The 13,276-nt window shown below is 40.3% G+C and overlaps 1 protein-coding gene across 3 annotated transcripts in view; it reads left to right on the top strand.

The window, feature by feature from the left end:
* Positions 1-324: 324 nt before the first annotated feature.
* The window catches only part of LMAN1 (lectin, mannose binding 1), a 36,055-nt gene continuing 23,103 nt past the window's right edge, over positions 325-13,276 (top strand). For all 3 annotated transcript variants that reach the window (XM_060118726.1, XM_060118725.1, XM_060118724.1), the window contains exons 1-6: positions 325-577; positions 3,775-3,929; positions 4,013-4,120; positions 4,885-4,946; positions 5,923-6,022; positions 11,708-11,831. In XM_060118726.1, the coding sequence (XP_059974709.1) occupies positions 340-577; positions 3,775-3,929; positions 4,013-4,120; positions 4,885-4,946; positions 5,923-6,022; positions 11,708-11,831 (787 nt within the window). In that variant the 5' untranslated portion in view covers positions 325-339. The remainder of the gene's footprint in view (positions 578-3,774; positions 3,930-4,012; positions 4,121-4,884; positions 4,947-5,922; positions 6,023-11,707; positions 11,832-13,276) is intronic.

Below are 13,276 nucleotides of genomic sequence, written 5' to 3'. Positions count from 1 at the left end.
ATGTCAGGGCTCGAGAATTCTAAAGTATGTTAGGAGGCAGGAGGAAGCTCCTGGCCTTCGGGTCTGCTCCTCCAACACTCCACATCAGGTGGGAAGGGTATGTTGCAGTCCCTTTCCCGCCCTGGGAGAGGATAGGAGGAGCGGGCGGACCTTGCCGCCCCAGACCCCGCCCACAGATATTCTGGGTCCAGCAGCCTCCTGGACAGCGGAGGCTGGGGGCGGAGCTCACCCTTGCCCTCGGGGTCCCCCGGGCTCCGCCAATCATGGAGCGCCCTGTTGGCCGGCGGCAGCGCCCGCCCCCTCCTCCTTCCGCCGGCCTCCCGTTTCCCAGAATCCAAGATGGCGGGATCCAGGCAAAGGGGTCCCCGGGCCGGAGCTCGGCCGCTGTTCTGCGCTTTGCTGCTGTCGCTCTGTCGTTTCGTCGGGGGCGACGGCGTAGGAGGCCACCCGGCAGCTGCCGGCGCCACGGGCACCCCAGGCGCGCAGCCACATCGGCGTTTCGAGTACAAATACAGCTTCAAGGGACCGCACCTGGTGCAGAGCGACGGGACCGTGCCCTTCTGGGCCCACGCGGGGAGTAAGCCAGGGCAGAGGTCGGGGGGCCCGGGTCCCCTCCCCGCCTTGAGCCTCCTCCTCTTCACCTTCTCCCCCGCTGCACCCCGTATGCGCGGTGGAGGGGACCTTTCTCAGCAGCCTCGCCTGCACGCCGGCTCTGGTCCGCAGGGTTCCCTCCACCAGCCCCCCAGCCTTTCCCACATTCTCTCCACCCGACCTTCCTCCTCCCTTCTTTGATGTTGTCTGTTCTTTCCGTTTGGGCTAGAGGTTTTTCGTTAGTTCCCGCACTTCCAAGTACTCCCTTGAGCTCGCTTCTGGGCATCACGTCTCACCCCAACGCCACGTCTCCTCCGAACCTGAGACCTGGTCTGGCAGCCCTCCACCTTCTTTCCCGCTCCCCCTCGGCCCTCCCCTGCTTTTTCTCCTCCGGTGTTAGCAGTGGGTAATGCTCTAGTTTGTACCCGATGCCCCCTGACGGCTTTAGAGGTGGCATGTGTTGGCTTTAGAATAATCTTTAAGTCTTTATGTCAGAGGACATTCTTCTCACCCTCTTGGAACTGTACGTTAAGTTTGCCTTTCTCAGTGACTTGGTGTGATCTTTGATCTTTTCTCTTGTATTAACACAGTAGGTAATTTAATAGTCACACTCGTTGCTTTATTTAGTAGAAGAAGGGAGGGGGGTTATTGATTGAGAACTTGAGGCTAAGAATAGCATTATATATACAGCTGTTTTGTTTTTAGTTTTTTTGTGGGGGGGTGAATTGAAATAACTTGTGCTCCATGTGTTACCGATTTTATGTGTTTGGCACTGTTAAGCGCTGTTAGTGGGTAAGAGAGCCTTGCTAGGTATTTACATATGTGAAAGAAACCATATCTGTACTTTAGTGCGGATATGTCACCTCTGACTAAGGAATCAGCCGTAGCACTTGGCATGCTGTAAACTCTGTTCAGTGACCATCAGATGCAACCTTTGAAACAAGTGGCAAATGCCTTTATCTGGGGTAAGAAGCACTGGCAGTTTGAATTCCATCTTTATGTGTTATTAAGCAATCATTTATGTAAGGTTTCTATACCTCGTTTTAGATTGTCGAGTGCTTGAAACAAAATGTTCCATTTCTAGAAAGTAGTTGCTGAATAGGAAGCACACTTTTAGGAAGTGCTATTTCACTGAAATTAATATATAATTAAAAGGCATACATTTCAATTCGACTTAATGACCAAGTCATTAAATATTTGAAGTGGAGTGCATTTTGTTACTCAGCGGATATTTATTATATGCCCACTCATCAAGGGTATGTAGCTGGGCAACTGTTATCCAGGTAACATTGTTTGAATACACAAAGACGATGCAGGTGTACGAAACACAGGTTTGGGGGATTTTTGTTTCTTTTCTTGGAATGATGATGAATTTTTCAGTAGTGGTGGTAAATGTGTTGACAGTTTTTCGCTTCTGCCATTCTCCATTGCCGGCTTGCTCTTCTTTTTCAACTACTAAAATTAGTCACATTGACTTCCTTTTCAGAACCTATAACCAACTAAGCTTTTCTGCTGCAGAAATGTCAGATAATATACCTGGGTGAATGAAAGTTGTATGGCTAGATTGAATTTGAAATAAAGAGATTAGAATTTTAGCTAGTGACTTTTCTGTCTGTTGACTCTGGGAATCACTGCTTATGGGTATCCCTTGCTTTCATTACCACTGTAATTTTTAGTCTCACAGCTTTCTTAACTCCACGGATCATTTTTTCCCCTTTCATTTTGCCCTGAGATCCATTATTTAAAACAATTTTTTTAAATAGAGAAATTTTTAAGATTTAGTTTAAACGTGTCCCCTTACATCATCCCCAAATTAAGACCAAATCTATGGTGTTTCTTCTCCTTAACTCTCATGTTCTTTTGTACTGTCAGTACACATCCTTGGGTCCATAAGGACAAAAATGATAACAGCAATTTGTAAGCCTTTATAGCTCTCAGAGCTCTTTCACCTTCTTCATGCTCTGATTAGATCCTTGGTAGGCAAGGCAGGTGTTATCTGTTTTATAGATGAAAAAAACTGATGTTCAGAAAGGTTAGGGTTCTTGGAAAAGGTTACATAGATAGTGTCAGCAGAATAGTCCTCAAATCCGGGTCTTCTGATTTCTATATCCAGGGCTTTTTCTGTGATGACTGCCCCAAACCTTTAAGTGTGTGAAAGTGATGGTGACAAATAGTGGCTGAACTCACTAAAATATCTCAACTTGTCTTTTAGTCCATTTTTCCTACCTGTAAAGAGACAATACAGTTATGTCCCAGCGTGGACGTCAGAATGTCAGAACTGGTTAATATCTGAAAAGGTGTGCCAGAAATTTAGACCTCAAAGGTGCTCTAATCATTATCTAGTCCAATAATAGGAAGAGCTAACATTTATTGAAATATTTATATGCACTTATATAAGCACTTATATGCCTATGAGGTTGTTAGAGAAATGGAGTAACTTGCCTACGATCAAACAGCTAGTAAGTGAATGGAGATGCAGACCATCATTTGGGGGATCACTGTTCTCTCTGAGAATCTCCTGATGCTGAAGAACTGATTATTGACTTGAAATTCAGTTAATTGACCCTCTCCCTAGAAGAATGTATATATGCTCAAATTTTTACATATAACTTTTAGGGTGTATATAAGTGATTGAGCCTAGCCCCTTCATTTTACAGGTGAACATATGGTGAGCCCGAGAGAGTAAGAGAATTATTTGCTCAAAGTCACACAGCTGAACTGAGACTAGGAATAAGTCTCTTGATTCCTAGTGGTATGTTCTTTTCACACTGTTTGAGCTTTCTAACATTTGTAAACTGGTAAAAAAAAAAAAATCGCAGTTTTAAAAAAGAAAATATGCAAATTTTTCAGGTATTTGAAAAAGAATATCATGAGAATTAAATCGTTGATTTGCCTTTCAAGCTGTAGTTTCCTCCCTGCTGCCCCTTGAATCTTTAGTGTTTGGTTGCAGCTTTAATTTTTTTTGCAGAGATATTGCACTCTTCCAAAGATAGGAGGGGAATATCAAAACCCACTAAAATTTAAAAGCTGAAACTGTCGACATGAAATTTTTTCCTAACAAAGTTACCATATAGGTAACTGAGTTAAATCTAGGTCTCAGTAGGTATATGTAACAGTTTGGTGGTGATTCATTGAGTTTTATCTAATTATAACAAAACTTTTCTTCCCTGGTTTCTATTCTAGATGCTATTCCAAGTTCAGATCAAATTCGAATAGCACCATCTTTAAAAAGCCAAAGAGGATCGGTGTGGACAAAGACAAAAGCAGCCTTTGAGAACTGGGAGGTTGAGGTGACATTTCGAGTGACTGGAAGAGGTCGAATTGGAGCTGATGGCCTGGTACGGTAATCTCTTTAACTTGGAAAATTTGTACACATGCAAAAACCACTAGTCTCTAAATGTCCCGCGTCATGTATTTACAGGCAATTTGGTATACAGAAAATCAAGGCTTGGAGGGTCCTGTGTTTGGATCAGCTGATATGTGGAATGGTGTTGGCATATTTTTTGATTCTTTTGACAATGATGGAAAGGTATGTTTGTTTTCAGGACTGTTACCCATTTTAATATATTTGCTAACAAAGTTAGGCTGTGAACAATATAGCTTATTTAACACTTTTGTCAGTTTAATAGTAGAGGACTCCCCAAACTGTATTTTAAGTGTGATGATTAGTCTTTATGTAGCTGGGAATTTATAAATTTAAAGCTAGGGGTTCATGATTTGTCATCTACCAACTTAAGGTAACGGTGGAACCTCGGGTCTGAGAACTTTTCAGTACCCACCTCCCCATCACCCTGTTTATGCTTAATGATTTTGATGGATCAGCGTGCGTCATTTAGATGTAGGTGGTTAGTGTTTAGAAGATGATTACTGTTTGTTTTCATGAAAATATGTGCATAACTACTGCCAGCTCCCATGTTGATATGTTTTCATATATGTTAATCACACGTTTTGATCAGCCGATTTCTCTAAAACAGTTAAGAGCAAAATGTACTTAAGAATTGGAAACATTAACTTGTCCTTAGCAGCCCTGAGACTGATGATCACTGTTTCAGTCAGTAGTTTGTCCGCTGATTATCCGAGGTCATGATTAGCAAGTTAAAGGAGAGCTTTAACATTGAGCTCCTTGAGTGCTGAGGCCATGTTAGTCCTCCTGTTACCGAGCTCCCATAAGTCCCACCCCAGTCCCATGCTCACAGTGTCCTAGGATTTTAGAGGTGTAAGAGGACTTATAGCACACCCAGAGTGATCTTTGGTCTAAAGACTTTAAAACAAATACATTCTCTTTATTTATAGAAAAATAATCCTGCGATAGTGATTATAGGCAACAATGGACAAATCCAATATGACCATCAAAAGTAAGTGTATATTTTTTACATTGTTCCTGATTTCAGCTTCTTTTTAGAAACCTTATAAAATATATTGTTTCAAATCTGAACATTTTCCAGATGAAGTAAGATTATTCTTTTCCTTGAGATGTCTTTTGTAACTTAGTGGAAAGGTCTTATCTTAATTTGGTTTTGTTTTTAAGTTCTTTCTGTGGACCACCTAGATTTCAAACATAAAAATGTGTTGTAGTTAACCTGAAATTAAATAGTACCTTTAAAGGTTGATAAAACATTCCTGGCTCTTGGTGATAACAGTAGTCATGTTTTTTCATCTTTATTAAGAGGGGTCTTTAAAAAATAAAGTTCAGAGCCTTAACCAACCTAATGACTAAGCAACGTGTGCCCTGTCATTCAGCCTTTGTATTGCCGTATTGAAAAGATTCTCAGTGGGCTACAAAACTTCCGAGTGTTTAGTATATTTGTAATGTGTATGAATCAGGTATGTACATTTTTAATTTTCACATGTTTGTTGGGGGGATTACCTTTTAGCCAGTCAGTGAACTGTAAGAAAAATTACTTTCCTACCTTAGTGATTTGTAACTCTGGTAGTTCATCATGACCACCCACTGAAATATTTAAACAAGAGGTCCAAGCCTCCCCCTTGTGATTCTGCTTCAGCTGATTGAGGGTGGGATCAGGAATCTGCGTTTTTGAAAGCACCGTATGTGACCCTGCCCCTGCCCTAGTCTTGTGGAGTGGAGGAGTATCCCTTCCCCTTGCCGGCAGGCAGCCGTGGTAACGTTGGCTCCTTTTGTTATCCAGGGTCCTGAAAAACTCACGTGTCAACTTGGTGTTTTCTGCATAAATAACTTCAAATGTCCCAAAGCTTTGTCATAACTTGATTTTGTTTTGACCTTTCTGGACATTAATCATTTTAAATAGTGAGTTTTTAACATATTGAGAAGCTTTAAGTTTCTTGTTTGTCTTCCTTTCCCTCACACTATAGTGATGGTGCTAATCAAGCTTTAGCAAGTTGCCAAAGGGACTTTCGTAATAAACCCTATCCTGTCCGGGCAAAGATTACGTATTACCAGAAAACATTGACAGTAAGTAACATGCATTTAGAGATAATCAAATGAACAATATTCTGGTATGACTTCTCATTCTGAATCTTTGATAGAAATTCAATGCGTTTTTCATTTGGATATTGTTCGCATACTCCTCAGTGTTACCCTGAGAGAGCAGAAGTGGCTGCAAAGCTCGGTGTAAGTGGTCACGTGGTGTCACATTTGCCAGTAGGTTTGTGTTTAGTCGGTGAATGTTTAGGCATTCTACTGTGTGCCACACAAGTATGAAGAAGACAAAGGTCATTTTCTCCAAAGAGCTTGTCTATTGGAGGTGACATTATGTAACATTATGCTTATGTAATGTTAGTCTGCTGTGTGATAAATTTAAGGGATCAGGAGGTTAGAATCCTGCAACTCTGCCAGGCTGGAGAGGTGAAAGTCAGGAACAGTTTCTCAGAGTGGAGCTGCACCTTGAAGGAGAAGGAGAAGTTTCCTAGATGGGGTGCATATTCCAGGCAGAGAAGACAGGCGTCGGGACTGTTGAAAGATTTGGGAAAGGCAAATAGTTGGTATGGCTGGAGGGTAGAGGAGATTTGGAGAGTGAGGTTGAAAGGTTGCCAGTAACAAGTCTTGTAGCCCTCTGTGTAGTTTATCCTGTAAGGAACGGTTTACAGAGTTTTAAGCAGGAATGTGAAATGACCAGGTTTACAATTGAGGAAGATGACTTAGGCAGCAGTGTTTTTATAATGGTATTTGTGAAAGGAGCAAAAAATAGGATGATTTTAGCCTCCTTGCTGTAAATGAGCCACGACCTGTACTTGGTACTTTACATGCAGTTTCTCACTTTTTCTTTTTTCTTCCAGTTTTATTGAGATACAGTTTCCATACAGCACTGTAGAAGTTTAAGGTGTACAGCATAATGATTTGACTCACATACATGGTGAAATGATGACCACAATAAGTTTAATGAACATCCATCATCTCATATAGAGAATTAAAGAACTAGAAAAAAATTTTTTATATTAGATTAGAATTTTTTATTAGATCATATTTTGTGCATGATTTCCAAGCTGAAATAAAACTGCACATGTAAAATAAAATTTTAAAAATAAAATAGTAATGTCAAACTTTTTTTTTCCTTCTGATAAGAACTGTTAGGATTTACTCTTTTAACCATTTTCATATGTAAGACGGCAGTGTTGATTATACTTACCATGTTGTACATTACATCCCTAGTACTTATTTCTCTTATAACTGGAAGTTTATCCCTTTTGCCTGTCTTCATCCAATTCGCCCACCCCCATCCCCTACTGCTGGTATCCACAAATCTAGTGCTATAAGTTTGTTTGTTTGTTTGTTTTTCAAGTAAAATTGACCTATAACACTGTTAGTTCCTGGTATACAATGTAGTGATTCAGTATTTCTATACATTTCAAAATGATCACAGTGATAAGTCTAGTTAGCTATCACCATACAAAGATATTTCATAATTATTGACTGATTTCCCTACACTGTACATTTCATACCTGTAACTCATTTATTTTGCAACTGGAAGGTTGTACCTCTAACTCTCTCTCACCTATTTCTCTCCTCCCTGCCAATTCCCTCCCCTCTGGCAACCACCTGTTTGTGCTCTGTGTCTATGACTCTGTTTTGTTCTGTTTGTTCATTGGTTTTTTATATTCCACATATAAGTGAAGTCATACAGTACTTGTCTTTCTCTTTCTGACTTACTTCACTTAGCATAACACCCTCTAGGTCCATCCATGTTGTTGCAAATGGCAAGATTTCAGTCTTTTTATGGCTGAGGAATATTCTGTTGTATATATGTACTACATCTTTATCCATTCATCTGTTGGTGGGCACTTAGGTTGCTTCCATATGTTGGCTATTGTAAATAATGCTGCAGTGAACGTAGGGGTGCCTATATTTTTTCTCATTAGTGTTTTCATTTTCTTTGGATAAGTACCCTGGAGTGGAGTTGCTAGATCCTATGGTAGTTCTGTTTTAAATTTTTTGAGAAATAATCTCCATGCTGCTTTCCATAGTGGTTGTACCAGTTTACATTTCTGCCAGCAGTGCACAAGGATTCCCTTTTCTCCACACCCTCACCAGCATCTGTTATTTGTTGTCTTTTAGATAATAGCCATTCTGAACAGGTGTGAGGTGATGTCTCATTGTGGTTTTGATCTGCATTTCCCTATGATTAGTGATGTGGAGCCTCTTTCCATGTGCCTGTTGACCATCTGTATGTCTTTGGACAAGTGTCTATTCAGGTCCTCTGCCCATTTTTTAATCTGTTTTTTTTGCTTTTCTGATGTTGACTTGTTTGAGTTCTTTGTATATTTTGGATATTAACCCCTTATCATATATATCATTTGCAAATATTTCTCATTTATTCCAACAGCCCTATGGGGAAGGCATCCCCGTTTTATAAATGGGGAAGTTGAATATGGGAGAGTTTAAGTAACTTGGAAGTGTCTTACCACATAAGTAACAGAACTGTGATTTGAACCCAGCACTATTTTAGCGGCAAGACTCCACTTGTGGTCTGAACGAGGGTAGAGGAAAGAGAAGAGATGATTAGGAGGTGGAGACTACAGAATTTAGTACTAGTTGGCTTGGGGCTGGGAGAGTGAATATAGTTGTGGAGTCAAAGATAGTTCCTGAATTTCTGGCCAGTGTTCAACTACATGGTACCATTAACTAGCCAAAAAGCAGCACGTTTCTTTGTGTTTGAGGGAGGAGTGGGAAGGCAGACAGTTGGTAAGGAGTTTAGTTGTAGACAAATTGAGTTTGGGTTAATATTTAGGTTAGGTGGATATACCCAGCAGGCAGTTATAATAACTAAGGTCACTAATACCATGTGAACATTGCATTTTTAACGATGCCATCAATACCTGGTTATATAATGCTTATAAGTAAAGAATATCTTGTATACATCTTTCTTTTCCCTAAATCATGAGCCAACCTTGCACTCCTTTGTATAAACTCTGAAAAAGACAGTTATTTGGAAAACTTTTTATTGGCTCAGTCTTAAATTCCTAACTAATTTAGAGACCTCAGAATAGAGGCACTGTCCAGTCTATTATGACTAACTTGGATTTGAGTTCCGCTGGAATTATTATACATCCTGTACAGTTTCATCAGGGGCATCAGTAGGTCACGCTTACCTTCATGTGGCAGAACCCAGATACCAACCGTGGCAAGTACAGACACACACCCGAGTACCCAGATCACAGGGAGGCTGCTTACACGCCCCCACGCAGTGAGGCCGTCAGCCCTACCAGCAGTTCGCAAAACAGTAATCCTGAAGAACCCCCAAAAAAGTTCCATGGTCAGAGAAGATTGGGAGGTCTGTGCATACAAGCACGTTAAAGACGCTGGGAAGTCCCGAAATAAAGAACCTTTATTAAACCCCTCATTCTTTAGGCTTACTGGGCCATGGAATTCTCTTTTCACTTCGTATCTGTGAGTGTCTATAGAGCCAGTGTTCTGAAGAATACATTTTAGAGAGACTTGGCAGGACATCTGGTTGTGACTTAACGGTCCTGGCCTTTGTGTGCTTGCTCCGTCTGCTGTCCCTTCCTGTAATGCTCTCCCCTTTCCTCTCTACCTGGCAGAGTCGTGCTCATTCTTGAACATACTAGTTCAGGATCCCTTTCCATCAGATTTCCCAAACATCAGCTCGTAATGATCTGTCTCTTAAACTCTTAAGTGTTTTTTTTCCTCTGGTGCTTATTTGCCCTTTAAAATATGTTGTCTTGACTTGCTAGTTAATTATGGTTTGTATGTCTTTTCTCATCAATATGACTGTACACATCTCTGCGCAGGCGCTGTATCCTGCCTTCCTTATACTCCCTAATATTGTGCCCGTGTTTAGTACTCAAGAAATGTTTATTAAATGTACTTACATCTTTAGCTCCCAGTTGTTTGAGCTTTGGAGGGAAAAACAAAGCAAGGGGAAAAAGAAATGCTGTTAGTGGAGGAAATATGTCAAAACAAGATATTATACACTTTTTTTTTTTTTGGCCACGCCGTGTGGCACGCAGGATCTTAGTTCCCCCGATGAGGGATCAAACCCACGCCCTCAGCAGTGAAAGCGTGGAGTCCTGACCACTGGACCGCCAGGGCATTCCAAAACAAGATTTTAAATACTGCAAGCATGGTATTTAACAACGGGTCGAAACTGTAAGATGAATAAGGGATGTTATCAGTAATCTCAAAGCAGCGTTACTGGCATTAATCAGTGCATATATTGTACCTGTACAGTCACAGCCCTAAGGTTCCCCCAAACTCATCGTGCAGCGAACATATTGTACCTTTTTTTTGTTTGTTTAAAGAATTAGAACTGGATAGTAAATACTTCTGATGGATTTTCAATTTCTTAGGGCTCAAGGAAAAAATATTGAACAGTTGAAAGGTCTTAGTATTAATTTTAGAACATGATTAACTTAACACTTCTTTTTTTATCTCTCAAAGGCAAATGTCTTACTGATTGGTGATTTGAAAGACTGTAGGAGAATCAGCTGTGCATGCCATAAACTCAAATAGGAACATTACTGAGCAGAGGAAACAAATATTAATATTAGTCAATAAATGGCAGGTGATTTTTTAAAAATTGGTAGGAGTTCCCATGTTGCCATCCTACATTATATAGAGATTAACCCTTCATATTGCCCTGTCCCTTACTCTTTTGCTAAAAATTTGGATCAAGTACTGTCACATTTTACCTGTATGATTTTATCTTAAGTGTCACTGACGAAACTTTGCATCTGGAGGTAATGATGGAAGTGCCCTTACTCTGGTGCCGTGTACCTACTCCCTTTGCTTCCACTCTATCTCCGTGGCTCTTCTTTAGGGTGGGGCTAGTGGTTGGGTTGCTAGAAGTGAAAGGTATTGAAGAGGCCAGACCACTGCTTGACTGGGCTCATGAGAAGAATATTCATGTGCCAGGTGGATTCCTGTGGTTGCTTAGATTTCCAAAGTTCGTTTAAGACATATAGGGTCATTATTTCAAAAATACATTGGGCAGCATAGAAGCTTATGTGTCTTTCTGTTTTTTTCATTTTCTGCCTTTTTTTGTCTATGTGACTTGTCACTTTTGCTGACTCTGCTGACTTAGTACAGTCCAGTTACCCCCCTAATTTAATGAAGAGGAGCTCACTGCTTGCTGAGGCAATCTGTTTAATTCTCAACTTGCTGTAGTAAAAATTGTCAATTTAACTTATTCGTTGTAGCACTGTCACTGGAGTTTCAGACCAAGCCTGATCCCTCTTCTGTAGGAACCATTAAGAGAAAGTAATCATGGTTGGTTCCTTAAGTCTTCTCTAGAGAAGGTGAACCACATTCTATTTTAGAAAGATTTTCATGGAAAGTGACCAGATTTTTATTTTTAAGCCTTTGACACACAGTAGGGCAAAAACCACTTTCTGAAGTGAACTATCTCATTGTATAATGATACCAAATAAGTGAATTTATTTAATGGACAAGGGATTACAGCTTTAAAATTTTTTTTTATTTTTCATTTTTTCTTCCAATTTTATTGAGATGTAATTGACATACAACACTGTAAGTTTAAGGTATACAGCATAATGATTTGAAACTGATAGCTTTTTGGTGGTTATTAGACCAAATATAAAGATCAAATAGTCATAAACTGACTACTTGAGGTTCATTTTACAAGATCTTTGTAAAAGCTATAGCTACAGTTTGTCTTTCTAGGTAATGATCAATAATGGCTTCACACCGGACAAAAATGATTATGAATTTTGCACCAAAGTGGAAAATATGATTATCCCTGCACAGGGGCATTTTGGAATATCTGCTGCAACTGGAGGTCTTGCAGGTAAAATCTTGGTATCTTTTAATATTGAAAGGTTTTGAATTGAATTTTATTGGGAATAATATATTTTGGAGATGGGTAGCATTGTTTGCTTTTAACCTTTTAAGACTGGTTGTAACCTTCCATGATCTGGGGTGCCAGTCTTTTGGGTCTCTTGGGACTGCTGTTTCTCTACTTTCTGTAGGCTTACAGTTGGCTGGGGCTACGTGCAATTATGTAAATTAGACTGTCAGTTTGGGTGCGATATTTTATAGTGAAGGAGACATTTAAAAGGTTAACTGCCAAGTGTTTTAGGATCCTGAGAGCTGTCACAGCACATTTAAATGAATTTGGTAGCCTGAGGAAATATTATTGGGGGCTAAACTTTAAAGAAGACATACTTACCCTTTTTTTTTCCATGAGTGGTGATAAATGAACTTATCATTGGATGTTAATACCATCTTGTGTTCATATTGTATAATATTTTTATTATTTTCAAATATGTGAATTTTTCCTTACAATAGAACAAGGAGGGAAGGAGAAAGGATAGATCATATGTAACCGATTTTTAGGTGACTTTGCCAAGTCTTGGATTAAAGGGCTTTCTAAAGATCACATGGCCAATAAATCAGACCCAGGCAGGACTTGGTTTAGATTTCTGGCTCCTGGGTCCAGGGCTCTATTAACACTGCATGACTTCTCCTAATGTTACCTAACCTACACTATGGTATTACAATTTTCTCTTTAATCTGGCTATATATCTAGATCTCCATAAAAGTAGCAGAAAGCAAAGAGATTGCTGCAGTGGAAATTCATCTCTCTTGCTTTGTGGATGTGAACTAGCCAGGATGAGTATTGTAGTTCGATGTTACGAGGTTTGATCTGTTAGCTGTTTTTAGCTTAAACAGCTTGAAATGAATTTGATTTTTTTTTTTTTTTTTTTTTTTTTTTTTGCGGTACGCGGGCCTCTCACTGTCTGTTGTGGCCTCTCCCGTTACGGAGCACAGGCTCCGGACACGCAGGCTCAGCGGCCATGGCTCACGGGACCAGCCGCTCCGCGGCATGTGGGATCTTCCCGGACCGGGGCGCAAACCCGCGTCCCCTGCATCGGCAGGCGGAGTCTCAACCACTGCGCCACCAGGGAAGCCCCTAATTTGGTTTTTTAATACGATTTTAGGTGAAATAAAATCTGTATGAGGGAAACAAATATAAATGATATATAGAAAAGTAATTATATTCTAATCGAGATGCTTTGGGAGTAACAGGAGATGCTATTAGTAATGCCAGGGCAACACAGATAAATCAGGACTGTCCCAGTAATCCAGGACAGAGCAGTGTCATGGTTAAAACAGGAAAGTAAGGCTGGAACTGGTAAGCAGTATAAGAAAGACTCAGAGACAGATAGGAACAGGAAATACCTGAAGAATAGGATTTTGTCTCACTTGACTGGGACACAGTGCATGAAGGAG

The sequence above is a fragment of the Mesoplodon densirostris genome, chromosome 15 (assembly GCF_025265405.1).
Source record: "Mesoplodon densirostris isolate mMesDen1 chromosome 15, mMesDen1 primary haplotype, whole genome shotgun sequence".
Taxonomy (NCBI): domain Eukaryota; kingdom Metazoa; phylum Chordata; class Mammalia; order Artiodactyla; family Ziphiidae; genus Mesoplodon; species Mesoplodon densirostris.
Note: the sequence above shows the minus strand (reverse complement) of the source record. Positions and strands in the feature narration are given on the sequence as shown.